This window comes from Bufo bufo, chromosome 7, assembly GCF_905171765.1.
Source record: "Bufo bufo chromosome 7, aBufBuf1.1, whole genome shotgun sequence".
Lineage (NCBI taxonomy): Eukaryota > Metazoa > Chordata > Amphibia > Anura > Bufonidae > Bufo > Bufo bufo.
This window is the reverse complement of record NC_053395.1, coordinates 199,049,783-199,077,415: the sequence shown is the minus strand read 5'-3', so window position 1 is coordinate 199,077,415 and position 27,633 is coordinate 199,049,783. Positions and strand designations below refer to the sequence as shown.

The 27,633-nt window shown below is 44.3% G+C and overlaps 1 protein-coding gene across 1 annotated transcript in view; it reads right to left on the bottom strand.

Moving 5' to 3' along the window:
• Nucleotides 1-858: 858 nt before the first annotated feature.
• The window catches only part of LY75 (lymphocyte antigen 75), a 79,217-nt gene continuing 52,442 nt past the window's right edge, over nt 859-27,633 (bottom strand). Inside the window, exons 22-35 of the mRNA XM_040440310.1 lie at nt 25,948-26,053; nt 23,749-23,909; nt 23,523-23,652; nt 22,262-22,488; nt 21,963-22,125; nt 20,633-20,782; nt 19,964-20,086; nt 15,162-15,356; nt 14,618-14,841; nt 8,476-8,635; nt 7,619-7,777; nt 5,655-5,777; nt 3,801-3,968; nt 859-3,001 (exon numbers count right to left, since the gene is read on the bottom strand). Of these exons, the coding sequence (XP_040296244.1) occupies nt 2,838-3,001; nt 3,801-3,968; nt 5,655-5,777; nt 7,619-7,777; nt 8,476-8,635; nt 14,618-14,841; nt 15,162-15,356; nt 19,964-20,086; nt 20,633-20,782; nt 21,963-22,125; nt 22,262-22,488; nt 23,523-23,652; nt 23,749-23,909; nt 25,948-26,053 (2,253 nt within the window). The 3' untranslated portion in view covers nt 859-2,837. The remainder of the gene's footprint in view (nt 3,002-3,800; nt 3,969-5,654; nt 5,778-7,618; nt 7,778-8,475; nt 8,636-14,617; nt 14,842-15,161; nt 15,357-19,963; nt 20,087-20,632; nt 20,783-21,962; nt 22,126-22,261; nt 22,489-23,522; nt 23,653-23,748; nt 23,910-25,947; nt 26,054-27,633) is intronic.

Sequence of the window (27,633 nt, the reverse complement as noted above, 5' to 3'; positions counted from 1 at the left end):
ACTACATGTTGTTAATACATTCCTGGCAAGGTAGCAAGGAGTAGGTCACAGACGGCAAATAGTCTGACTGCATTATCCGACTACACAAGTTAAAGGGGTTGTCAAAATTCTTTAAAAACAGACCAATGTACAATAAACAATACCCTAATGAGTCCAAATGGCTACTGGCTGTAGTGGGTCACTGCTGAGGCCAGTGTTTGGCTTAGTGGTCCTTTTGTCTCAAGAGGGGCTGAGAAGTAGAGCCCGGAGGGGGAGCTGGAGGCATCGGTGGATCGGTAAGTTTTAAAGGGCATTTGTAGGCATGAAATTAGCTGTTCTGTTGCATGTGCACTTGGCAGCTGAAGGCATCTGTGTTGGTCACATGTTCATTTTTCATATGACAAATGAAGTTTTAATATATGCAAATGAGCCTCTAGAAGAAACAGGAGCGTTGCCATTACACCTAAAGGCTCTGCTCTCTCTGCAACTGCCGCACACTTTGTTGACAGGACCAGGTGTATGCCTGGCCCTAGAGGGAGAAGGAGAGAGACTCTGCTCTCTACAACTGCCGTGCCCTCTGCACTTTGACAGGGATCACTTTTACAATACCTAGTCCTGTTAATCAAAGTGCAGAGGGTGTGGAAGTTGCAGAGAGCAGAGCCTATGGGTGTAACTGCAACGCCCCCGTTGCTCCTAGAGGATTATTTGCATATATTAAAATATCATTTTTCTCAGCAATGCGGACACATATCAACATGGGACCAGCACAGATGTCTTCAGCTGCTAAGTGCACATGGAACAGGTCAGCCAGTGTCATAGGGACAAATCTGCAGATCTGTAAGGAACTCTAGACAGACACAGCATGGTGAGAGATGAAAAAAAAGTTGCTTCAATTTTTTATTGTAGATGCACTCTAGCAATAAAAATACTTGGCTGAGAAGGTGCAGAGGAGCTGCTGGAATGACCATTGTCCGGGCTATTCTGTTGTTATACATAAAGACAGGGTCCCAAGCAAAGGCACACCTACGAATATCATGTATTTCAACAAACAGTGCGGTTGGAAGGCCAGTTTGCAAATACTTAAGGCCAGATCTGCTCAAATTATAGGCACTCTTTAAATATTGCACATCTACCTTACGTAAAACAACTAGTGAAATCTAATTTAAAAAAATATATAAAGCAAGGCTAAACTCCATCACCTGCATATAACAGTAGGTTTCCTCCAATTCTGTGCTACTAATAAATATTCAGATTTACATATAAAAAAAACCTTAATCTCCTTCTGTTGTTGTTACAGTAGCACTAGGTAGAAATAAAAAATATACATATACCCAGAAACTCACAACCTACTATAATCATATATTACACAAAAATATACACAGTAGAATTCCTTTAATCCGGCACGGATGGGACCCGATTAAAATAAAATGTTAACACAAATTAATTTAATGTTTTTACTCAAAGGAATTGACCGATTGGTTTCCTCTGGTCAGTCTTCCTCTTTTTATATGGCTGTTCTGATGACAAGTGTCATATTTTCATACCTTCTGGATTATCAAATGCCGGACTGACTGAATTCTACTAACAGATACATAAGTAAAGCAAAGTATCTGCAACTCCGGTTTCTCTGCTGAGTATTCAATTTGTTAGAGGCGCAGTTTGTGCTTCAGAACGGATCTTCCTACTAAAATTGAAAGAATTTTTTTTTACATTTTTTTTAACTTAAAATGGCATTTTCAAGGTAAGCTATTGTACCATCGTTTATAGGTAAATTACTTGGTGTATAAAATATGGTGGATAGTAAACTTCCCCCCCAAAAAAATGTTTTAGCTGACTATGCTCCACTGATATGAATGGAAACCCTACGTGAAGAACTATGCATTGCTAGCTCCGCTTGTGCATGTGGACATTTCTGTGCTCATCATATCTTCCAAAATCTGACTAGGGATACGCAATGGTGTAACGTGTGTTGCCGGTGCCTGGGCCAAGCCAAGTTTTGTGCCCCCTCACCTGTGGGCATGCCCCTTTTTATAGAACCACGCCTCAACATTACCAATATCATAACCATTCCGAATCTACATTTTGTCTTTATGCCTTCAAAAAGCCCTACACGTAAAATTTACCATTGGGATTCTCAGTGGGGCTGGCCAGGGGCAAGGGACCTAAATAGGGATTGGGAATGGCTTAAAGGGGTATTACAGTAGTTAAAAAGTTATCCTCTATCCACAGGATGGGGACAACTATATGATTGGAGAGGGGGTGTCCAACCGTAAATTACGACTATGAAGATCCTCTTTATAGTACAAACCGCTTCTCTTACAAATTACAGTGCAGACTACAGGAAGATGAAGTGCAAATATTTTGTTCCTGAGGGTAAGTTGTTAAAATTGTTAAATTAAATTGAGAAGACTAGGTCTCCATAATTCACATCCCTTAAATTTGTATCCAACAGTACCATACAAATTTGGATTTATTCTCCTCCATATTAAAGGGGTTGGCCCATCTCATACATTGGGGCATATCGCCTAGCAATATGCCCCCAATGTATGAGATAGGTCACCCACCCCTTTAACCAACATTTTCAGAACACCTCCAACATGTAAAAAAAAAAAAAAGTAGTTCTAGTAACAACCATAAAATCTAAATTAAACTTGGAGTGAGAAAAAACAAAATTTCCTCAAGTATTTAGAAAATTCCAACACTTTGGTTTTCTGTGTCGTAGTAGTCTTCCACAACAAACAGACAGACAATCAGGTCTGTTGAAGAACAGACTAAATAAAATGCCAATAAAATGCAACAATTAAAAAAAAAATTCAATTTGTGCAAAATAAAATGCAAGTAAGAGGTTTTTAACAGTCCTAAGAATAATCAATCATGGACTCCATCTGGTCTTCTGCACGCCGGTACCGAACTGAAGAGGAAAAAATATTTCTCTTTCTGTAGAGATAGACAAGGAGTCCGATGACGAGGACGGAAATCAGGGCCACCGCGAACGCAATTGCGAGTCCTGATCCACTGGATCCTAGAAGGAAACGAAAAAATGCAAAATGAATAAGTTAATAAAACACAATCTGGGATTTACTGTGGTGGACAACCCCAGTTTCTCCTTCGTCCCCTGATTGAGAGAAATTCTGCTACTGTGGCTCAATACATTACAAAGAATCATCTGAATCAAAGAATCCTTTGGTTTTGAAGAGGCTCATAGAGGGGACCCAATCAATAATAATAATTTAAAAAAAAAAGGGTTTTCTGACCTATACAACAAATGTATGAAATCTGAAAAAGTGCCTGCTCTCAAACCCAATATCTTCTTCCCATAAAATTATTTTTCAAAAGAAAATCCACCCTTAAATACCATTTAGTTTATCTGAATTTGTTAAAATTTTGAGCTGCTCAATTTCTAATATCTTTAAATTGATCAAAATTTTATTTTTCTGGTACAAAGCTCCAATACCTGGCATTGACATAGACTTGAAAGGTAACATGTTCACCTCCTGCAGCCACTAGAGGGAGCTCAAGAATGTACAGCATCCGGTTACAAATTGAATAAAAAAAAAATGCAGTGTACTCCCAAGCTCCACCTAGTGGTTACTGCAGGTAGCCAAAATAGTATGGTTTATATCTACGTAGGGGATTAGGAGCTCTGCATCAGAGAAAAAAAAATGTGACAAACAAACATTAAGCTGTACTGAATTTTGGACCTAAAACAACATGACGATTTAAGGGGAACATGCACATTAAGTCCTAGAGCAAGAAAAATGCATTTCCCCCAAAAGAAATGCAAAGAAAAAACACCAAAAAGCCATCTTGAGAGAACTTACTTATAGGTGATTTGCAGACAACTCTCCCATAGCCCGTTGCGCACGGTACTTTATTCCATGTTCCTGTCTGGGGCAACAATGTCGCACACGAGCCTGTTCCTCCATTTTGTGAAGACCCCCAGTTTTTATACTGAATAGGGGAGCCATCAAGCCATACCGACTTCTGACCTGAAGGAGACGGCAGACGCATTTACTCTATCATCCCTTGCCATAACATTAAGTAGTAACTTACAGAGATTACACACAATTCTACATTTACCAAAAAAGATTACAGCCATTTGGATAACATCACAGAAGGTCAAGTACCGTGTGTTTTTGGAACATGCAAAGAAATTGAACAGTCAATGGAAAACCGCAGGGACACAGAGGCGCTTAACAAAACCCATGAGCTCATCTGTCCAAAATCAGTTCAATTATTTTTCTGGACAGGCCATCAACATCAGATTAGCCGATGTTTAACCTATAAGACCCCCGCTGATGAACCGACTCCAGCTTACGTTGCGTCCCCTTCGCGCAGTAGTTTTCATTTGCATGGTGCTGAAGCTCAGTGCCATTATGAAAAGTACAGCACTGTGCCTGGTAAATAAGAGGATCACAGAGCTTGCCGAAGCACCGCAGCCCTTTCAATGAGCCGATTGGTGCGGGTTGATGAAAGTTGGACCCCTACCACAGAATATTGATGACCTATCCTAAAGGACTGGCCATCAGTATTCTAGTCCTGGAAAACCAGTTTAACTATGATTGTGGGTAAAGAAAAAGAAGAAGCGCCCCCATGATGGTAATGTAGTGTCAATGACGTTATAGAAAATGGACCATATAGACTTTTATATAGACTAGGTTTTTGGCTTGAGTCAACCCCTTTAAAAGGGGTCAGTTTCAGATCAGTTGGGGTCAAACACCCAAGAACACCGCCGAGCAGCTGTTTTGAGAAGGCAGACACTCTTCTGTGAGTGCTGCTGCCTTCTCGCAGCTTACCAAGCACAGCACCGTACATTATATAGCGGCTGTGCTTGTCGTTATTCCGATTGCTCGATTGGAGTCGGGAAGGAATTTTTTTCCCCTAAAGTGGAGAAAATTGGCTTCTACCTTAGTTTTTTTTTTTGCCTTCCTCTGGATCAACAGGTCGAACTAGATGGACAGATGTCCTTTTTCAGCCTTGTAAACTAGGTTACTATGTTAGCTGATCCCATTCACTTCAGTGGGGCCGAGTTGCTCCTAGGCCATGTGAACGATGAACGTTCTGTCACTGGCCTAGGAAAAGCAGGGAGAAGGCCACGGTTCTCACAAAAGCGCTGCTGCCTTCCCGAACAGCTTAACCGGGGGGTCCCGGGTGTCAGACCTTCCACAGATCAGATGCTGTTGACCTATCCTAAAAAAAAATAATAATAATAATATCGGAAAACCCCTTTAACTAAATTGTTGATAGGGCAGGATTAGAAACCCTGTGTGCACAAATTTGGCTGTTTTTGCATACATCACCCGTCATTCTCTGCGTGGGGATGGGCTCTTTTCCATGACTTCTTGAATACTATAGTAATCTGAAATGTCTTGACTCCCATTTCATTGCAGAAGTCATAAAGAGCACACACACATATACAGATAATACAAGGACATGCGAGTCTCCAAAATGGTCGCTAAATTAAAAAATAAAATTATAGTTATAGTTAATACGGTTGGAAAAAGACATAAGTCCATCGAGTTCAACCAAGGGATAGGTGGGGATGCAAATAGCTACTATATTTTAAAGAAAACGCAAATCACATTATTCCTTTTTTTAAATTAAATTACCGTAACTAAAATTGAACTCATTAGACATTACCACGAAGAAAAAAAAAAAAATTACAACAAACTTACCGGTCGAAGTGGAATTTACTCCAAGCCAAACTCTGCTGGTAACATATGGATCAGTGTTCAGATATCTGCTAACAAAGGCATTTTCCTCTTCATCATTTATAGTCAGCAATGTGGCGGTGCTATCTGCAATAAATGGACACAGAATAACTGGTCCGAATACGTGGAAGTGACCCGTGTTACACAATGGTGGTCCATCATTGGGGTGAAAGGGAACCCAGCTAAAATAATCTGAAGGCAGTGAATGACATTATAAGACTGGGATACTTTGGCCGTCCTGATGAGATGATTCAGAAGGTCCACCCTCCACACACATATACACTGTGGCGAAAAGAAATTAGACCCATTTTTTTCTATTCTAGTTCAACCCTGTTCATTTTTGAAGTTTAGGTAACTTAAAAGGGGTTGTCCAAGCATTTAGTGATTAAAAAAAAAATAAAATGATTTTCTGCCAAGACCCCAGAGATAATCTCCAATCGGTGGTAACCTTTCACTTATGCCTTTTGCACAACATTGTATGTATTTTGTTGTCCACAAAAAACGGATCAGAAAAAAGGAACAGACACGGAATGAAAATACGTTTGTGTGCAAGAGGCCTTAGCATGCTTTTAATCCATATGCAAATGAGCAGTTAAGTGCACTGAGGGCAGGCGCTCATAAATAATTATATGTATATATAATGCATAACATTAAAGACATATGGGAAAATAAAAAGCATTGCACACACAGATTAATCATAGTTACACATGAGGCTTGTTTGTCCTGAGTCTCATGTCCAACAGTGAAAAGGAAAGTGGCACTTGAGCAACGAGATGGCTGATCTCCCTAAAAGTCTCTATTTACGCTGGACTATTATTACCGGGATCGAACATTATGAACAGCGCTTGTTCCCGATAATTGGCCCTTGTAAATGTGCTGCAGATCACCCAATAAACGGGCAAAGACTCACTGGGTGAACTAATTGTTTATGCAGACACCAAAATCATTGTTTCTGGGCAGCAGATCGTCCTGTGTAAACCTGGATCTGCTACCCAGAAAAAACAAAAACACTAATCCGAGAATGAGAACGAGAGATGGAAGTAGGAGTCTCTCACCCCTTATACAGCGGAGGGGATTGCTGCATGTACCTTCATTGATGAGCAGGGACTTTAACAGCGGCCTGCCCCCTGCTTCACAGCAGCTGCCCTTTGAATAGTGGCCCCTGCCCCCTTAACAGTGACCTCCACAGTGCCGTGCCCCTTTAAGGCTGGGGCTACACGACGACACGTGTCGGGCGACATTTTGTTGCACAACAATATTTATAATGATTAGGCTAAGGTGTCACGCTGCGATTGCGACACGACAGTCGCAAAAAAATCTACCCAAGATGGATTTTTCTGTGACCGTCGTGTCACAGTATGTCGCAATGCAGTGCTACACTATAGCCTATCATTATAAAAATTGTGGTGCGACATCAATGTCGCAGTGTAGTTGTGCCCCATGCGTCGTGAGACTTATGGTCGTCGTGTAGCCCTAGCCTAAAGCTGACCTACAGCAGTGAAGAAAAATGGCTGGGTTGTTATGGAAACCTGGAGTAAAAGTGTGTGTATGTGGAGACTAAGGGCCTGCGAGCTTCTATTGGCTGATAAGGGACATGTGACCGTGTGTATGGCAGCTGAGATATGAAGAGAGAGACTTGCAGGCTTGTATTGGCTAATGCAGGTCATTTTTTGGGAATCTCTCAGGAACGGTCACGCATAAAAGACCAGACAAACATAAAATAAATATAAATACACACATAGTTGTTGCTCCGACTGTTTAAAGAACTAGGCAGCTCAGCAAACAATGGATGTTACTGTTGTTCAGACAATTTGTATGTGTGTCCTGCTCTGCTGTATAAAGACACATATACATATCTTCCTAGGCGGCAGATATTTGCACAGGCATACCAATACAGCATGTTTTATACTCTGAAACTGACAACTTACCCACAGTCTGACACACTTTGCTGGCCTCCGCATTGCTATACACAGAGTAATTGTAAAGCTTTACATCAAAACCATAGCAGAAATCCTTATGACGGACCCAGCGCCCTGTGCCCGGTGTTTGGGGACACAGCTCCTCTTTGCTAGAAAGTTTTAATTGAACTGGAAAGAATTTAGATAAAAAAAATAAAAAATAAAATAGATTACAAGTCTATTAGTAATAGTAACCATCAACTATTGTTAATTAAGTGAAATGTGCAAAGAACGGCTGAAATCTGAGCAGTGCCAACATGTTAGCATTTAGGATTAGAGAAGACAAGTCACCTCACCTGTTTCAGTAACAAATTCTCGGACAATCTATTTGTATAACATGAATATTCATATTAAAGTCCCCATTTAAAAGACCGTATTTTTTTTTTGCATCTGACCAACATTTTTTGTGGATCGCACACTGACCCATTCTTTTCTATAGGTCAGCACCATGTCTGTTCCACAGTCCAGCAAAAAAAGATAGAAGTAATAACATTGCTAGCAGTTTGCAATGAAGGTCCAGCTGGGTGTTACCAGTTAGGGGTGTCCCTGCACAGTCTGACACCATCTAAAATCGGTGCTGCCAATATCAAATTGTGCAGGGACACACTCCCAGCTGGAGTACAGTAGGTAGTTGCTAAAAATAAATATGTAAAAAGAGGATACATGTCCTCCATAATAATTTCTATACGAGTGTTACGTACAATTTCTAATGCTGCCATAATAACCTGACCACTAGAGGGCATTCATTTTCTCAAGGTATCAATCAATAGACTTGGACATTCTTATAAAATACCAGGTAAAACGGGACTATGACATTTTCAACTTACTTGCAGAATTGTTTTTATAACATATTGCACCATCCAGAGTCTCGCTACAGTTCTGCACCATCCAGTTTCCTTTAGTATTTAAATACAGGCAGTTTCCAAGACCAAGTTTCTGAGTTTCATGGTTGATTTCGGTGCCATCTGACCACTCCATACTGGATCCCTAGTCGACAAATGTACTTACAGTAAGAATTCCTACCATTTTATAGCGAGTCTGTCACCTTGTTTTTGCTTATTAAACTAAGCTTGGGGTCAGGCCGTGCTGCTAGTCGAGACCTTTAAATCATTATCTTTCTTGTGGCAAACTGTTACTTCAATTAGCAGAAAAAGTGGATTGAAAAAATATGGGAGCACCAGGGGCGGGTCCTTTCACTTTGCTTTCACTGTTCCTTCCCTTTGCTCATTAGGTCCCTCATATCCCTTGGTGACTGACAGGGCCAGACATCTGAGAACTACTAGCAGAGGTAAGGAACAACGGTAGACAGAGGAAAGGATCCGCCCTTGGTGCTCCGAACAACTCACTTGCATACAGTATGTTTAAACTACCTTTTCTGCTACTTGAAGCAGGGGTTTACTATAAGAAAACAGATTTAAAAAGTCTCTTCTAGCACTACCTAAGACTATGCTTAGTTAAAAAGGGTTGCCCCATCTCAACAATTACGGTATTTTGGTAGGATATGCCATAAATGTCAGATAGGAGCAGCTCCCATGAAGGAGGACCTGTGTCTATCCCTAGAATAGGGTCCATGAAGCAGAAGAGCGCACTCGGCTGTTCCCAGAAGTGAATGGGAAGCAAGCTGTGCAAGTGTGGCCACCTCAGTTTGCCACTATGGGCTTTTTGGAAATAAGCCAGTGCTCCCCTATTTTCTGAACTCTCATAGCGGCAAAAACAGGGTGGCCTGAGCATGCACGGCTGCTCTCCCTTCACTTCAGGGCAGAGGGGTGTTCGATAGGAGTAGGTCCCAGAGGTGAGACCAGCACCTATCTGACATTTATGGCATGGCGAATCAGTGGTTAGCCTGAGTTTGTGTGCGTTTCTTCTGGGTACTCCAGTTTCCTCCCACACTCCAAAAATATATAAAAGATAAATTAGCTTCCTATGAAACTAACCCTAAAGAGTGTTGGGAATGAGCGCCTATTTGGCAGCCACTGACTCCCCCGGGTAACTCCCTAGCTATGCAAACATCCCAGTGCTTTGAGTCCCCCCCATGTAAAAAAAGCGCATCACAAATGTATGTTATTATAATTGTTTAGGTGGAATAACCTCTTTAATAAGCAAACAAGGTGTAAAATAAACAAAACTAATAAATATGAAAATCAAAATAAATAAAAGAATCAATGCTACAGATCCCCCCACTGCAGCTGTTCCCATGCTTACCGGGTCTCTGCTAGTCTCCACTTTCTTGTCCAAGCTCAACAAAAATGAGATTTTTGTGAACTCATCTGTAAAATCTCTCTCGCTTAGTTCATTGGGGAACACATGACCATGGGTATAGCTGCTGCTGCCACTAGGAGGCGACACTAGGCAGAAAAGTGTTATGCTCTCGCCAGGCTGGAGGGGGTATATCCGGCAGAGGAGGAGCTATCAGTTTGTGCCCAAGCAGTAGGCGTAGAAGAAAATCCCATACATGAAAGGAACCATAACCCAACCAATGTCAGTAGGACCGAACCAGAACTGAGGACCCTACCGGCAAACCAACCGCCATCACATGAGGCAAAAATAGAACAATAATGGGTGGGAGCTGTGTCCGCCAATGAACTAAGCGGGAAAGATTTTACAGGTGAGTTCCCAAAAATCTCGTTTTCTTGCACGTAACATTGGGGGACACAGGACCGTGGGACGTTCCAAAGCAGTCCACGGGGTAGGAAGAGCACACCCCTATGGAAACTGCTTCGCGGAAGCTCAAGTATGCACCTGGTAAAACTTGGTGAACGTGTGCAAGGATGACCACGTTGACGCCTTGCACAGCTGTGAAACAGAAGCTTGGTGGAAGCGAGCCCAAGACGCGCCCACCACCCTGGTAAAGTAGGCAGTGATAGCGTGGGGCGGTGCCTTGCCCCGGGAGCGGTACGCCTCGGCAATTGCCAAACGAATCCACCTGGCAATCGTCACCTTGGAGGCCGCCAAACCTTTGCGTGGAACTTCCGGAATAATGAATAGAGCGTCCATACAGCGGAAAGTTCGAGACAAAGTAAATAAATCCTGAGAGCGCTAACCAAGTCCAGCTGATGGAGAGCCTGCTCCCTAGGATGCGAAGGAGAGGGGCAGAACGACGGAAGAACGATGTCCTCGTTGACATGGAAGGTAAAGACTACCTTCGGCTAAAAAGAAGGGATAGGTCGGAACACTGTCTTGGTGCAGAGTAATGAAGTGTTCCTTACAGGAAAGCGCTGCCAACTCAGAAACGCGCCTGATGGAAGTGATAGCCACCAGGAATACAACCTTCCAGGAGAGAATACGGAAGGGAACTGTGTCTAAGGGCTCAAATGGAGCCACTTGGAGTAAACCCAGAACCAGGTTCAAGTCCCAAGGCGGCAAGGGAGGGACGATAACAACCGACACCTGCCCCTTCAAGAAACTTAGGGCAAGGCCCAAATCCAGACCCAATTACAGAAATGAAAGGATGGCGGGAAGAGATGTCTGTGTACAACGCGCGACGAGGCCAATCCGGAGCGATGAGGATCGTTTGGATGCCCCCCATCTTGATTCTGCGTAAGACTCAGGGCAGGAGAGGGAGAGGTGGAAACATGTACACCAGGGAGAACCCGTCCCATGGTGCCACCAGCGCGTCTACTGCACATGCCCTGGGATCTCTTGTTCGAGAGAAAAAGGCAGGGAGCTTGTGTTGGAGTCTGGATGCCATTAGGTCCACCTCTGGTTTGCCCCAACAGAGACAGATCGCTTCGAACACCTCCGTGTGCAGAGACCACTCTTCCGGGTCCACTGTCGTCCAGTTCTCCACTCCCGAATGTAGACCACTGAAAGAGCTGGCACATGGGTCTCCGCCCACCGCAGGATCTTGGCCGACTCCGCCATCACTGCTTGACTGCGGGTTCCTCCTTGATGATTGATATAAACCACTGCCGTGGCGTTGTCTGACTGTACCCGGATCAGCCGGCCCTTCAGGAGAGGTGCCCAATGTAGAAGGGACAGATTAATGGCCTGGAGTTTCAGTATGTTGATGGACAGTTTGGACTCTGACTGAGACCATACACCTTGGACTGTCAGGGGCGGGAAGACTCCGCCCCAACCTTGGAGACTGGCATCGGTGGTGATGACCGTCCATGAGATCGGGAGAAAATATTTCCCCGACTTCAAGGTTGGGCTCGAAAGCCACCACCTGAGTGCCAAACGCATCTCTGGGGGTAGGACGGTGTGCCGGTCCAGGAAATCCGGTGACTTGTCCCACGACGACAAGATTGTCCGCTGAAGTGAACGTGTGTGAAAATTGTGCAGACGGAACCGCCTCGAAAGAGGCGACCATTGCACCCAATACCTTCATGCAAAACCAAATTGAAGGGTACCTGCGCCGGAGAAGGCTGATTGACCGACGAAGGGCCAGCAGCTTGTCCAGACGGAGGCGCACCAAATCTGCGGCCGTATCGGGGATCATGCCTAGAAAAGTGAACCGTCTGGTAGGACGCAGGTAAGACTTCTGGAAGTTCACCAACCACTCGAACCATGCCAGGGTATCCAGAGTGATACGCAGGCTGTCCTCGTTCTGACCGAAGGTCGCTGCTTTGACCAGAATGTTGTCCAGATAGGGAATCAGGGAGATGCCTCTGATACAAAGAAGTGCCAGGAGAGGAGCGAGTACTTTTGTAAAAACTCGGTGCCATCGCCAGGCCAAAGGGAAGGGCGACAAACTGATAGTGGTGGAGCCCCACTGAAAAGTGGAGGAAACGCTGATGTGCTGGGGCAATGTAAGTACGCGTCCCGAATGTCTATAGAAGGGAGAAATTCGCCTCAGTCCAGTGAAGCAATCACGGAGCGAAAGGATTCCTGAAAAAGGAGTAGACGACCCCCCCACCCGAGAGGGTGGGGACGCGTCTTAATGCGGAGGACTGCTTGCCGGTTAAGGGACGGGCAGGCTGTGCCCGCGGGAGCCAGGCTGGGTGAGGCCTGAAGAATGGCTTCTTCCGCTGGTCCTGCGTGGAGGATCTGGGAGGGGCTCCTGCTGCCGGACACGCCCAAGAGAAGCGGCGAAAGGACTGGTCCGGGGCCCTTGTCTGCTTAGCGAGCAATGTGCACCTGGATTTGCCCTGTGGGACGTGGGTACTTTTACCGCCTGTAGCCTCAGAGATAATTTCATCTAGCCGGGCCCCGAATAAATCGGGAGCCGGCAAAAGAAAGGCTGGTAAGGGAACGCTTTGACGAAGAGTCCACTGCCCAAACCTTAAGCCAGAGTTCGCGCCTCAAGGTTACCATGAGAGCCGATGAGCGGGCAACAAGTGCACCCGCGTCCAAGGAAGCCTCAGAGGTATACGAGATCTGCAGAGCCAAGGACTGGATCTTAGTTAGCAGGAGGTCCGCTGCCAAGTCTTGTTTAACCGGAGTGCCCACTCAGAGACCGCCTTAGCCACCCAAGTGGAGGCGAAAATGGGCCAAAGCGCTGAGCCACTTACCGCGAAAATGGACTTCGCCCAGGACTGCATACAGCGATCCACGGGATCCTGAAGGGCTGAGCCATCGGCCACTGGAATGGCGGTGTGTTTGGCGAGGCGCACTATCGGAGGGTCCACCTTGGGAGGAGAGGACCATTTAGCAACCCAATCCTCCAGAAAGGGATAAAGCAGATCAAGCCGCTTAGACGTGGTAAAGACCTGGACGGTCCCACGCCTTGGCAATGACAACCGAAAAGTCGTCATGCAAGGGGAAGGCTTTAGGAGTTTGCCTGGAACGCAGAAAAGACATTCCCTGGTGACTCATGGAGGGGGACTCATCCTGCACCTGGAAGGTGTCACAGACAGCAGAAACTAAGCTGTCCACCATGGAAGCAACCTTGGAAGATTGTTCTGGATCCATATCCGAATCTGAGTCCCCAATCTCCTCATCGGACAGAACTTCCCCTGGGAGGGAGGATGCGTCCGAGCATGACCCATGGGGGGGGAGGAGATGCTGAGGCGTGAGAGGAGGAAGGACGTCCTGCTCTGGGCAGTTTGTGCGAAGGTCTGCCCCTAAGGCACTCTCCAGAGGAGGACGCGGACTGCACAGGTGGAGATTTATCAACCAATCGACCCATGAGAGTGAGGGTGGATTGGGATATCTTAGAGAGGTCCTCCACTGCCTGAGATAAGGCACAGGTCCAGTCCAGTTCCACCAGGTAAGGGCAGTCATGCAGCTGCGTGGGCGCACAGCATGCGGAACAGACAGTCCGGCTGGCCGCGAGGGAACTTAATTTAGCATTTCACACGTGCATAATAAGTGGCGGCTGTTGGAATGCGGGGGTCACCAGTGGGTTCGGACATGGCTGCCCAATACGGTTCTCAAGGCTGGAGAGGGAAGGAACCGACCTACCAGCATGCAGGGGACCCGAAGTCCTGTGGTCCCTGAAGAATCGTGCTGCCGGCTGAAACAGAGTCCACGTGGATAGCTGCGGTCCTGCTGGGTTCTCTGAGCCGCGACAGGAAGCTTAGCCGCGCCCCCTTGCATCACTGTGGGAGGTGCGGGTTGCGGCCCACCCCGCAGGCCGGGAATAAACCAGCGCGGGCCAGAGCCCGAAATCCAGGTAGGCCCGAAATTAAGCAGGGGCCTAAAGTGAAAGGTGACCGGCCGGGAGGCAACAGGGGAAACTGAAACAAAAAGAAGCTGGGGAGGTCTGCCTCCTACAACACTAATCTAAAAACGGATATGCCCTCTCCAGGCTGGAGGGGGTATAGCCAGCAGAGGAGGAGCTAACACTTTTCAGCCTAGTGTCGCCTCCTAGTGGCAGCAGCTGCTATACCCACGGTCCTGTGTCCCCCAATGATCTGAGCGAGAAAACAGGAAATTTCCTGTGTATCGAACCAGGACAAGGAGACCCGTGGGAACCAAAGAAATGGCAGCAGTGGGTGATTGGTGAGGGCAAGTATCTATTCTTTTGCATGTATCTTTTCGCACCCATCCTGATCACTCTACTAAAAAATAATTCCTTTACGTACTTACATCATTATTCCATAATCCAAACCACAGCGCAAACCCATCATGCCTGACGATATACTCCAGAAACAACTGCTGGTGCACATTGTGTACACTGGCCAGGTGACTGTCATTTTTCTTGCATTCCTTTACTGCTTCAAACCACGTAAGCTTCTTTTTTAGAACAGAATATGATACATCATAATACGGGATGGATGTTGGCATTGGCGAAATGTAATCTTGATTAGATCCTTAAGGGGCAAAAAAACACATTAGAGATTACCTTGAGTTCATTGCAGGTCACAATACACAAACCTATAGTGTACCTCAACTGGTTCTATACAAAACAGCAAAATAAAACACTAAACCCAGTGGCTTAGATGGCCATTACTTTTTAATCCACTTTTAGACAGTCATTTTTATAAGATCTTAGTCGCCACCCTACTTTTAGAGATGAAGTAACCCTCCTCAAACCTTCCCCCATCTCTGATTCAGTTTCAGTTTTCGCCTCAGGCAGCAGAAAAGCTAGGAGCACCCCTGCATGTATTGTCTCTGAAGTGCAAAAAGTTACCTTTTTCAATTTTGCAGGCAACAATAGAGTATTGTTGAAGGTACAACAGCTCAAAATCCTTTGGGTTTGGATAAATATCCCAAAAACCGTCAATTCTCATGGCTGCAAAAAAGCTGTCATTTGTCACATTCGGGCGCCCCTCTCTCCAGTTGGAGTATTGTACAAAGGTCTGGTCATGCCAGCGAAACCCATTGGCTGGGGAAGGAACAACATCTTGGGTTAAGAGTTTATTTAACATAAAAAGTGTAAATGAAAGCACAATTTTGTTTTGGGTTCACATTATCTGCCAATTCAGTTTATAATATTCTGCCTGTATAGCCAGTGAGATAACATCATTCTGTCTGCCTGCAGCCACCACTAGAGGGAGAACATCAGCTTACAGCATGTACCACTATAATATTGAGCCTAATGGGAAATATACGCAGCAAGCTCCTCTAGCGTTGTTCAGTTACCATAAAAAAGTATTGCGATACTCGATACCACGCGAAAAAAAAAAAAAAAAAAGCCATGTGCATTCCGCATTTTATGGAACGTCCGGCCCATAATAGAACAGTCTGATCCTATTTTTTGGGGGGACAAGGTGTAAAAAAAAAAAAAAAAAAAAAAAAAGGGTGATTCGCCATTTTCACCACCAATGATAATTAACATTTAAAACAGGAGGCGGGTGCGGCACCTGAGGGGTTAACTGCCGCAGATCGCAGCTCCCTGCCAGCACCGCCTCCTGGATTTGTATTAAACGTTTACTTTCATTGGTGGCACAGTGCGCCCGCCCCTCTCTCCTCATTGGTGGCAGCGGTACAGGGGGAGGGAGAGACTGCTTCCTTCTCCCATGTGCTGCTGAGGAGAACACGAGGCGCGCGCTGAGAGCAGCGCACTTCATGTTCTCCGATACTAGACTGCGCAATAGCGAAGCCTAGTATCGAAAAAAAGGCAAATCCCGGTATCGAGGTCGATACCAGACAAAAAGTATCAATTGGGTATCGAAAAATCTATACCCGACAACCTTAAGCTCCAAGTGGTGGCTGCCGGCAGCCAGAAATTTATAATTTATATATTTTTATACACAGTTGAGCAGCTTCTTCTTAGGCTACTTTCAAACTCGCGTTTGGTGCAGATCCGTCATGCATCTGCACAGACGGATCCGTTCAGATAATAAACGTCTGCATCTGTATCTTTAACACAGCCAAGACGGATCAGTCTTGAACACCATTGAAAGTCAATGGAGGACGGATCCGTTTTCTATTGTGCCAGATTGTGTCATAGAAAACGGATCAGTCTCCATTGACTTACATTGTGTGTCAGAACGGATCCGTTTGGCTCAGTTTCGTCAAGCGGACAGCAGAACGCTGCAGGCAGCGTTTTAGTGTCCGCCTCCAAAGCGGAATGGAGACGGAATGGAGGCCAACTGATGCATTCTGAGCGGATCCTTTTCCATTCAGAATGCATAAAGGCAAAACTGATCCGTTTTGGACCGCTTGTGAGAGCCTTGAACGGATCTCAAACGGAAAGTCAAAACGCCAGTGTGAAAGTAGCCTTAATAATAGACATCGACTATTAATTAGAAATGTAATTGGTCAAAATCATTCTCTGGGAAGGCTTCAAACATCCATCTTCATAAATTTTACCTAAAATGTAAGTATAATATTTTGGGTCCACATTATCTACCAATTTATTTCATATTACACTGTTTATACAAACATTAACTTAAAAAAAATTGTTTCTGCTTGTAGCCACCACTAGAGGGAGCACATCAGCTTACAGCATATATATTTTGAGCGTAAATGGGGAAATACATGAGGAAAGCTCCACCTAGTGGTGGCTGCAGGCAGCCAGAATTGTATCACATACATTTTTATACACAATGGCTTCCTTTACATGCTGATAATCATCACTAAGCAATAGTCAACGTAATTGGTCAAAGCAATCTCTGGAAAAGCTTCCAAGCTCCATCTTCATAAATTTGAGGTACATGTTGTTGCAAAGAGACTGATCTCTTCTTTGCCAGGCACCAGAAATAACCTGTAGGCAGCTGGCCTTACTGCTTCCGGCAATTTTTCTATGATTCAACTGAGAGATTCAGATGCCAAATGGTAACTGCTACATTTATTTGCTAATGATCGGGAATTAGTTTGCTCGGACAGACTTTGTTTGGGAGACTTAAATTTTCCTGATGTAAACTGGAAAACCAAAATAGCTAGTTCTGCCAGGAGTACAGATATTCTAAATTCCCTACTGGGATTATCTCTACAGCAAGTAGTGGAGGAGCCAACCCGGAAGGAGGCCATTTTAGATTTAGTATTCACAAATGGGAATTTGGTATCCGATATTACTGTAGGGGGAAGCTTGGGATCTAGTGATCACCAGTCAGTGTGGTTTACTATAGGTACAGTGACTGAGTCACACCACACAAAAACAAAAAAGTTTTAGAGATTTTTGAAAAACGGACTTTTCTAAAATTAGATTAGTGGTATACGAGTCCCTATCAGAATGGAACAGTTTCAATGGAGTCCAGGAGAAATGGGACTACTTAAAAGTGGCACTATTGAAGGCAACAGATAATTGCATTAGGCTTGTCAATAAAAGCAAAAAAAAAAAAAGGGAGACTACTGTGGTACTCAGCAGAAGTGGCCAAAATCATAAAAAAAACAAAAAAGATTGCATTTAGTAATTATAAAAAGAAAAACTTTCAAAAAAAACTGAGGATGACAGGCAAATTTATAAGATTAATACAAATAAGTCACAGGGGCCTGATGGGATACACCCAAAGCTATTAAAAGAGCTCAGCGGTGAACTAGCAAAACCATTAACAGATTTATTTAACCAATCACTGGCAACAGGAGTCGTCCCAAAAGATTGGAAAATAGCAAATGTTATGCCCATTCACAAGAAAGGTAGTAGGGAGGAATCGGGCAACTATAGGCCAGTAAGCCTGACATCAATAGTGGGGAAATTAATGGAAACCATACTCAAGGAGAGGATTGTGGAACATCTAAAATCCCATGGATTGAATGAAAAACAGCATGGGTTTACTTCAGGGAGATCATGTCAAACTAATCTTATAGATTTTTTTGATTGGGTGACTAAAATAATAGATGGAGGAGGTGCAGTAGACATCGCTTATCTAGACTTTAGTAAGGCTTTTGATACTGTCCCACATAGAAGGCTTATCAATAAAGTGCAGTCATTGGGCTTGGACTCCGATATTGTTGAATGGATTAGGCAGTGGCTGAGGGACAGACAGAGGGTTGTAGTCAATGGAGTATATTCAGACCAAGGTCTTGTTACCAGTGGGGTACCTAAGGGATCTGTTCTGGGACCCATATTGTTTAATATCTTTATCAGCGAAATTGCAGAAGGCCTCGATGGTAAGGTGTGTCTTTTTGCTGATGACACAAAGTTTTGTAACAGGGTTGATGTTCCTGGAGGGATACACCAAATGGAGAAGGATTTAGGAAGACTAGAGGAATGGTCAAAAATCTGGCAACTAAAATTAAATGTTTATAAGTGCAAGATAATGCACCTGGGGCGTAAAAACCCAAGAGCAGAATATAAAATCAGTGATACAGTCCTAACCTCAGTATCTGAGGAGAGGGATTTAGGGGTCATTATTTCAGAAGACTTAAAGGCAGGCAGACAATGTCATAGAGCAGAAGGAAATGCTAGCAGAATTCTTGGGTGTATAGGGAGAGGCATTACCAGTATAAAGAGGGAGGCGCTCATGCCGCTCTACAGAGCACTAGTGAGACCTCATCTGGAGTATTGTGCTCAGTACTGGAGACCATATCTCCAGAAGGATATAGATACTCTAGAGAGAGTTCAGAGAAGAGCTACTAAACTGGTACATGGATTGCAGGATAAAACTTACCAGGAAAGATTAAAGGACCTTAATATGTATAGCTTGGAAGAAAGACGAGACAGAGGGGATATGATAGAAACTTCTAAATACATAAAGGGAATCAACAAGGTAAAAGAGGAGAGAATATTTAAAAGAAGAAAAACTGCTACAAGAGGACATAGTTTTAAATTAGAGGGGCAAAGGTTTAAAAGTAATATAAGGAAGTATTACTTTACTGAGAGAGTAGTGGATGCATGGAATAGCCTTCCTGCAGAAGTGGTAGCTGCAAATACAGTGAAGGAGTTTAAGCATGCATGGGATAGGCATAAGGCCATCCTTCATATAAGATAGGGCCAGGGGCTATCCATAGTACTCAGTATATTGGGCAGACTAGATGGGCCAAATGGTTCTTATCTGCCGACACATTCTATGTTTCTAGGTTTCAATTACCAGTCCCTCTAAACATCCCACAAAGCCTCGCTTGTAGACTGATTATAAAAAAAAATAAAAAAAAATATCGAAAGCACTTATTGGGTTTCATACAAATTTTCTAAAATACAGATTGTAAAACAATAAAAGCAATGCAAAAATTACACAAGCATCCAGAATTGCAATACAAAGCAATAGTTAAAGGCTGAAGTCGAAAAAAACATCACAAATCGGTACTATAACTTGTGCACATCGAGCCTGATTGGATCTTTTAAGCAAAATACACATTTGTCAGATGCTCATCTTCCCGTATACATGGGGTGTGCCATCACCAATATGCCAACTCTATGCAGGGGGGGGGGGAATGATCGTACTAAAGATAGTTCATCCCCCATGCAGTTTTCCTCGGCCCATGTACAAGCCCTTTAAATGAGGGCCATTTGACTTGTTATATGCTCGTTATGTGTTCCATGCAGAAGGACCCCCTAAAAAAAAAAAAAAAAAAAAAAAAAAAGAAGGTCAAATGATCAAGACTTACTGCTGCTGTCATAAAGAAGGCCCAACCAAACCCACTTGGCCAGGTCAGCGTACGGTTGGATATGATTGAAGACAAACATATTTTCATCCTCATCTCTGATGCTCAGGACGAAGGCATCCGGGTCTGCAAGACAGTGCACTCTGTGAGCAAACAAAACAGTGGCTCTACAGGGATAAAAGGGCATCTGTCAGCAGTTTTGTACCTATGACACTGGCTGACCTGTTACATGTGCACTTGGCAGCTGAAGGCATCTGTGTTGGTCCCATGTTCATATGTGCCCGCATTACTGAGAAAAATCATGTTTTAATATATGCAAATGAGCCTCTAGGAGCAACGGGGGCGTTACCGTTACACCTAGAGGCTCTGCTTTCTCTGCAACTGCCGCGGCCTCTGCACTTTCATTAACATGGTCAGGTGTGATCACGTTTTCACTCCCTGTCAAAGTGCAGAAGACGTGGCAGAGAGAGCAGAGCCTCTAAGTGTAATGACAACGCCCTCGTTGCTCCTAGAGGCTCATTTGCATATATTAAAGCATGATTTTTCTCAGCGATGCGGGCACATATGAACCTGGGACCAACACAGATGCCTTCAGCTGCCAAGCGCACATGTAACTGGTCAGCCAGTGTCATAGGTACAAATCTGCTGTCAAAAAAAATTCCAGATACATACGGAGAACATGGCAGACATATTGTGAGCTAACTGGCAGCCATCTTTTATGCGTTAAAAGAAAGGCGTAACAGCCATTTCTGTATGGAATCCATATAGTGTCCTGAATCCTATGAGGACAGTCTGTGGCCGGCGTCTTATTTGCAGGCGTCTCTGTAAAACACATATGAAGAGGAGTTAGCACTGGGGGCACAATATCAAACTAGGATGCAGTATATAACAATGTCATAGTCCAGTTATGCAATTTTGCAAGAGACATTTCAGTTCTTAGTTTTCAAAATCTCTGCTTGCTTTATTGGAATACAAATTGATAGATCCTGAGGCATTCAGCTGACACAGGAGAGAGTTTATGAGCCCTGGGCACCTATCAGCAGGACTGGTTTTTCACCCACTGCATGTAAAGGTTCGGGTTTCCAGTTACTGACAGAAACAGAGGTTTAGAAAATGGTGACAAATGGTCGTCGTCCCCCCATCTCAGGTTAGGATTTGCCATTACTTTATAATCAATGGGAGTCTGACCTGTGGGGTCCTGAGAATGAAGGGGCTGCGGCACTGATCCAGCACTGTGGCCCCTTTGCTGTTTTTTTCCCCCTTGCACAGGGGTATTCCCATTGAAAGGTGCTAGCTGCTGCCGTGAACAGAAGGACTGGGAGGGTGCTCCATTGCCAATTCAGTATTGGTTCTCAGGACGTCATCTCACAAGTCTCGGGGGTTTCACATAATGTATGCACTCTTAAAGGGTGTGTTCCCATTTCAGACACTGATGGCAAATCGCTAAGATACTGCATCAATTTCAACTAAGTGCGAGTCCCACCTCTGGGACCCACTCCAATCTCCAGAACGGGCCCCCCAAAGTGAATGAGAGTACACCACACAGGCGCAGCCACCCTCCGTTCACCAGAGAGTCTAGAAAATAGCCGACTGCTGGCTTGGCCATTTCCAACAGTCCCATAGAGGTGAATGGAGAGATGGCCATGCATGCTCAGTGTGGTCTCCATGGATTGCCATAGGACTTCTTAAAATAGCCAAGAACGGTCCCCTGGCTATTTTCAGAACTCCCATAGCAGTGAATGGGGAGCTCACGCACTGTGCTTTCCTTTGGAGGCCCCGTTCTGGAAAAAGGAGTGGGTCCCAGGCGAATGATCTACACCTATCTGACATTGATGGCATAGGACTAGGATACACCATCAATGTCCGAGATGGGCCAACCCCTTCAATGTTGAGCGGATGACAAATCAATGCATGCCACCCTACCAGATACAGGTTCAGTCTCTTACTGTAACGCAACCAGGTGGACACCACACGCACTAGATGAAACAAGACAAAGACTTACCTGGCGGAACATGACAAATCGCCCCAGGCAGCTTGATATCGCAGCTCTCCGTTTTCCATGTCCCATCCAAAGCAATGAAAGTGCAATCCTCCTCTAGACTTTCATCTGACCATCGGTTCAGAGTGACCAGGCTCCCGTCCTGCCATCTGTAGTGGATTCCGTCCTGGTATATTGTAATACATTAGCCACTTGCATTAGTTACAGAAAATAAACATGACATGTAAAATAAAAGGAGGAGAAAAAATAAAAATAAAAAGTTATGCAAAAATAAACTAAAAAAAAAAAAAAAAAAAACTTACGTCACGGCTAGAGAGTCCTATCCACATGGGCTGACCCACTCGACTAACAGTGCTTGTGATAAAGGACAGCTGGTACTGGTCTGTAATACTGACCAGCTCCATATTTCTGCTCTTACATTCAGACAAAGCCTCGTACCAGGTGATGTTTTTTTGAATGAATCTATACTTTCGTTCTTTGTAGGTCACCTCTTCTGGGACCCCAGTCTCCCCAGTTTTGCCGCTGTTATCTGAAAAAAAGATTTAACAGAAAATAATAGTTCCTATACTTCTATTTATAGGGGTTGTCAGACCAGTAATTTTTATTTTTAAAAACAAGGTCAGACTGGCATAAAAAGAAGTGAGTTTTCGCCTTGCTGCTCCGGCTCCGGCACTTCCCAGGTCCCCAGCTGGTCTCTAGTTCCTGGAGCCTCTTCTGACACAGGAAACGACCACTCGCTGCAATAAACCATAGAATGAGCGCTCATTTGCCGTGCGTCAAGAGGGACCAGGACGCAGAGATCAGCGGGGACGTGGAACCTTTATACTATACCATATGAACTTCATAATAAAAAGAAGAAGGTGTAAAGCTTCATTCCTGCCCTAAACATAACAGATTGTAACCTCCATGTAAACTAATACACACACCAGAAACTTTTCCTAGAGTTAGGCCCCGTTCACACGAGCGTGGAATTGACTCCGGATGCGTTCAGTGAAACTCGCACCATTTTGCAAGCAAGTTCAGTCAGTTTTGTCTGCGATTGCGTTCAGTTGTTCAGTTTTTTCCCGTGCTGGTGCTATGTGTTTTGATGCGTTTCACGGGCGTGATAAAAAAACAAAACAAAAAGGAAGGTTTACAAAGATCTCTTAGCAACCATTAGTGAAAAACGCACTGCATCTGCACCAAAAAAACAAACAAAAAAAAAAGAATATAGAACATGCGTTTTTCACGCAACGCAGAACTGATGCGTGAAAAACAACGCTTATGTACACAGACCCATTGAAATGAATGGGTCAGGATTCAGTGCGGGTGCTATGTGTTCACGTCACTCATTGCACCAGTGCGGAAAACTCCCTCGTGTGAAAGGGGCCTTATAAGGACAGCATATAAATAAGTAGAAGTCCGTTTATAACAAGTTGGGGGGAGGGGCAGAAATGACAACACCGAGTCATAAGAACTAACGTTCCAGAACGGTAATTTCATGTGGAATACGAGCACTTACTAAAACACGTCAGGTCCTCTTTAAAATGTGTTTAAATTCACAGATGACGGCTACAATCATACCTGCTTCTTTTTGGCAGATGGACACATACTGCTGATCTGAACAAGCTGTGAAGTCCCATGTGCCCACAAATGATGATTTGGGATCATTCAGGAAAAACACACACTGCTGATTTTTCTCCATGTTAAAATGCTAAGGAGTAAAAAAAAAAACAAAAAAAAAAAACTTTTAAATTGAGAAAAAATAGCCCAATCCGGCAAATATGTAACGTGTTAGTCACAGCCTTACATCGTACTGAAACCGCTTATATCTCCCGTGTAATAGTGGATGGAAGTTTGTATAGGTGACATCGGAGCCGTCGACCCAGCTGTTCTTGGAAGTTTTCAGGGCAAGTCTGAGACCAACCCAGAATTTTTGTTGCAAATCTGAACTCAAGGATGTGATCAAATCTACAAAAACAGGTAACAAATATTAGAAACTGGATCTGTCCAAGAGACAGATTTAAAGATAGGATCCTGACAAGTCACTTAAAGGGTTTGTACCAAGATGCAAACGTATGCCTTGGGCCTCATGCACACGGCCGTTGCTTAGCCGTTCCGTGCATTGGAGACCACATTTTGTGGTCCCCAGTGTCGGGGCAACATCTGTGCGGATTCAACTTGAATAGGTCCGTGATCTGTCCGCACGTCCAAAAAAAAAAAAAAAAATAGAACAAGTTCTATTTTTTTTTTTTTACGGTGCGGGGGCACTACAAGTGCTTCCGTGGGGTTCTGTGCCTCCGTTCCACACCGCACTTTCCGGATTGCAGACCCATTTAAGTGAGTGGGTCTGCATCCATGATGCGGTGAGCAAACGGCCGATGCCCGCATATTGCAGACCCGCTGTTAGAGGGCCGCTATACAGGTCACGGCCAGCAACGGCCGTGTGCATGAGGCCTAATCCACAGGATCTGTTTCTGATCGGTTTCTCCTAATTAAATGGAGAGATCAGGCACGCATACTGTGGCTCCATCCATTCTCGATGGAACTGCGCACTAGCACAATACAGCCCTCAGCTATCTACAGCATTTCTGGAGAGAATACATAGAGCCTTCATCCAAGACGCAGCAAGTTTCCTTTAATTGGGTTGTGCTACCATTAACCCCTTAAGGATCTGTCAATTTTTAGATTTTTGTGTTTTCATTTTTTACTCCCAGCCTTCACGGAGCCATAACTTTTCTTTTTAGATTTCTGTTTACATAACTGTTGAAGGGCTTGTTTTTTGCAGGACAAGTTGTATTTTCTGTTGTCACCATTTTATATTGCATTTGTTGCAGTGGGAAGGTGGAAATTTTTTTAGAATCATATGGAACTGGAAGAAAAACAAAAAAACTGGCTATTCTGCCAGTTTTATGGGTTTCACTTTCACAGCGTTCACCATCCTGTAAAACTGACCTGTCCGCTTCTTTCTCTGGGTTAGTACGATTACAGCAATACCACATTTAGGATTTATGCACATTCCCGCGCAGCGTTTTTTCAAAACGCAGATTCCGACCGTGTATGTTCCACAATTTGCGGAACGGAACTGGCCGCCCATTATAGAAATGCCTATTGTCCGCAAAACAGACAAGAATAGGGCATATTCAATCTTTTTTTGCGGGGCTACAGAACAGCGCAACGGATGTGGACAGCACACGGAGCGCTGTTGCGCGCGCGCGCCCCCCCCCCCCCATTGAAGTGAATGGGTCCACATCCGAGCCAACGGACGTGTGCATGAGCCCTTAGATAGCTTTTCTTGTTTTTTAATATTTAAACAAAGTAAAAAAAACAAAAAAAAACTTTGCATTGTCATATTCTGACCCCCATAACTTTAAGATTTACATCTACAGACATATGTAAAGGCTTATTTTTAGTGAGGTGATCTGTAGTTTATATTACCAATATTACCATTTTGGGGGGTTTATGCCTTTTTGATTACATTTTATTCAATTTTTGGAGGAATGTGAAGAGATGAAAAAACATGAAGCAAATCGGCAATTTTTTTTTTTCATTACAGGATAATTACATTTATATTTTAATAGCATTTTGAAAGTTTATTTATTTTTTAATTAATTGATGAAAGTCCTTCTATCAGGACTTCAGTCAACGACTAGGAGCAGAGAGCAGCTACAAGGATCCCTCTCTTTCTCTGGAGGATCCCACACATCTGTGCATTCATTTCTCCTGTGGTGGCGCTGCAGGGAAATTAAACTCTTGCTGGCAGGTTCCCCTGCAGATTACAGGTGATCACCAGTGGTCCCAGCAGAGGGATGACAACCTGCACTTCAGGGGAACCACCTAACAAATAGGGAACAACCTCATTCATGTCTATTGTATAATTATTTTCTAAAGGATTACTTTTGCACTTGGAAAAGCCGCTTTACACCTTGGGCCTTTAGGTCTAGAAGTAGTTACAAGAACAATAGCAATCATCAGTTTGCCGCCCCATAATTTCACAATCTCTTCTCACCTTGCTCGAGTTGGTTTGAAATTGTAGGAAGAAAACACCCAAATGTTTTGCAGTATGCAGATGCATCAGAGAAGGTTACGTTTTTCTCAGGAACCTTCATGAAGCACTAAAAATAAGAAACAAATCAGTGGGTGTTAGAGTTAACGAGCGCTAATCAACACAAAGCAATCCGATGGGTGCTCGTTTATTTACATGCAGCAATCTTAGTGACTGAAAGTTCTTTCATTCGTTCACATACACTTTTCATTCCCCTGTTTACAGGGGCCGAAGTGATGCCGGCAAGGAACTATTTTAATGTCCAGATAAGAGATGTAATCTACGCCAAACAAGAATTTGCTCGCTTGTCGGCTGATCAGCAGACTGTATGGTGCAATAATCAAGAACAAGTGCTTGGCCGATCATTAGCCTGTGTAAAAGGGGCTTTTCAGATTGAAAGGGGCATTCTGTTTTTTTTTTTTTAATTAATACTAATGAGTTAAAGGCTATGGAGACTCGAGGGAATTTTTTATGGTTGAATTTTACTCATTGTAGGCAAAAAAAAATAATAGGCTTTTATTAAAAATCTTCAGCAGTTTTTGTGATACTTGCGGTTAAAAAATAAATAAAAAATATCAGTCTACTTGCAGACTATCCCTCCCGAGTTCTATCAGTTGACAGCTTAGGCCACATTCAAATCTCCACTGAACGTTTCCGGCAGGCTGTACCATGGGCCGAATTCAATAACTCACCGCCAGATCCCTACCGACTTCGTCCAGACGACAGCAGGCATTTATACTGGATCATCTCTAACAGATGTGAACACAGCCTCAAAGGGGTTGTCCAATCATTAAAAAAATAAATATATCGCTCCCAGCACCACTCCTGGTCCCCGTGCACAGATGAAAACATCTGGTGTCGGAAGAGGGGGGGTGGGAGCAGCCAATGGCAGGCGGCGTATTACAGGCTTTATATGAAGCGTTCTCTGAGCTCCTGACCTCAAACACCTATAAATAAACTCTTAACAAACTTAAGAATATGGCTTAAAGGGATTCTGTCACCAGGTTTCACCCCTGTCAGCTAAACATATGCTGATGTTCAGGGCCTCATCAGGATTCCTAATGTGGGCTTCTAAATGTGATCCGTAGCCTTTTTTTGCTAAAAAACAGGTTTTACTAACCTGCCACTCAAAGAAATAAGGTGCCCAAGGGGATGTCAAGGGATGCAAGGTGCCGGCCGCACCCACCGCCGTTCGTGTCCAGCGCCGCCTTTCCAGACTTCTGCACCGCCTCCTAATCCTCTGTGCCGCCTCTCGCTCCCTCCTCCTGCTGTAAGATCTCGCGCGTGCGCACAGGGCTCTGCCTTATGCGCCCGTGCGGACTTCTCGATTTGCGCATGCGCCGGCACTTCGCTCAACCCAGGTATGACCTGCACTCTGGCGCCAGCCTCTCAGAGCCCTGTGCGCACGCGCGAGATCTTACAGCAGGAGGAGGGAGCGAGAGGCGGCACAGAGGATTAGGAGGCGGTGCAGAAGTCTGGAAAGGCGGCGCTGGACACGAACGGCGGTGGGTGCGCGGGCACCTTGCATCCCTTGACATCCCCTTGGGCACCTTATTTCTTTGAGTGACAGGTTAGTAAAACCTGTTTTTTTAGCAAAATAAGGCTACGGATCACATTTAGAAGCCCACATTAGGAATCCTGATGAGGCCC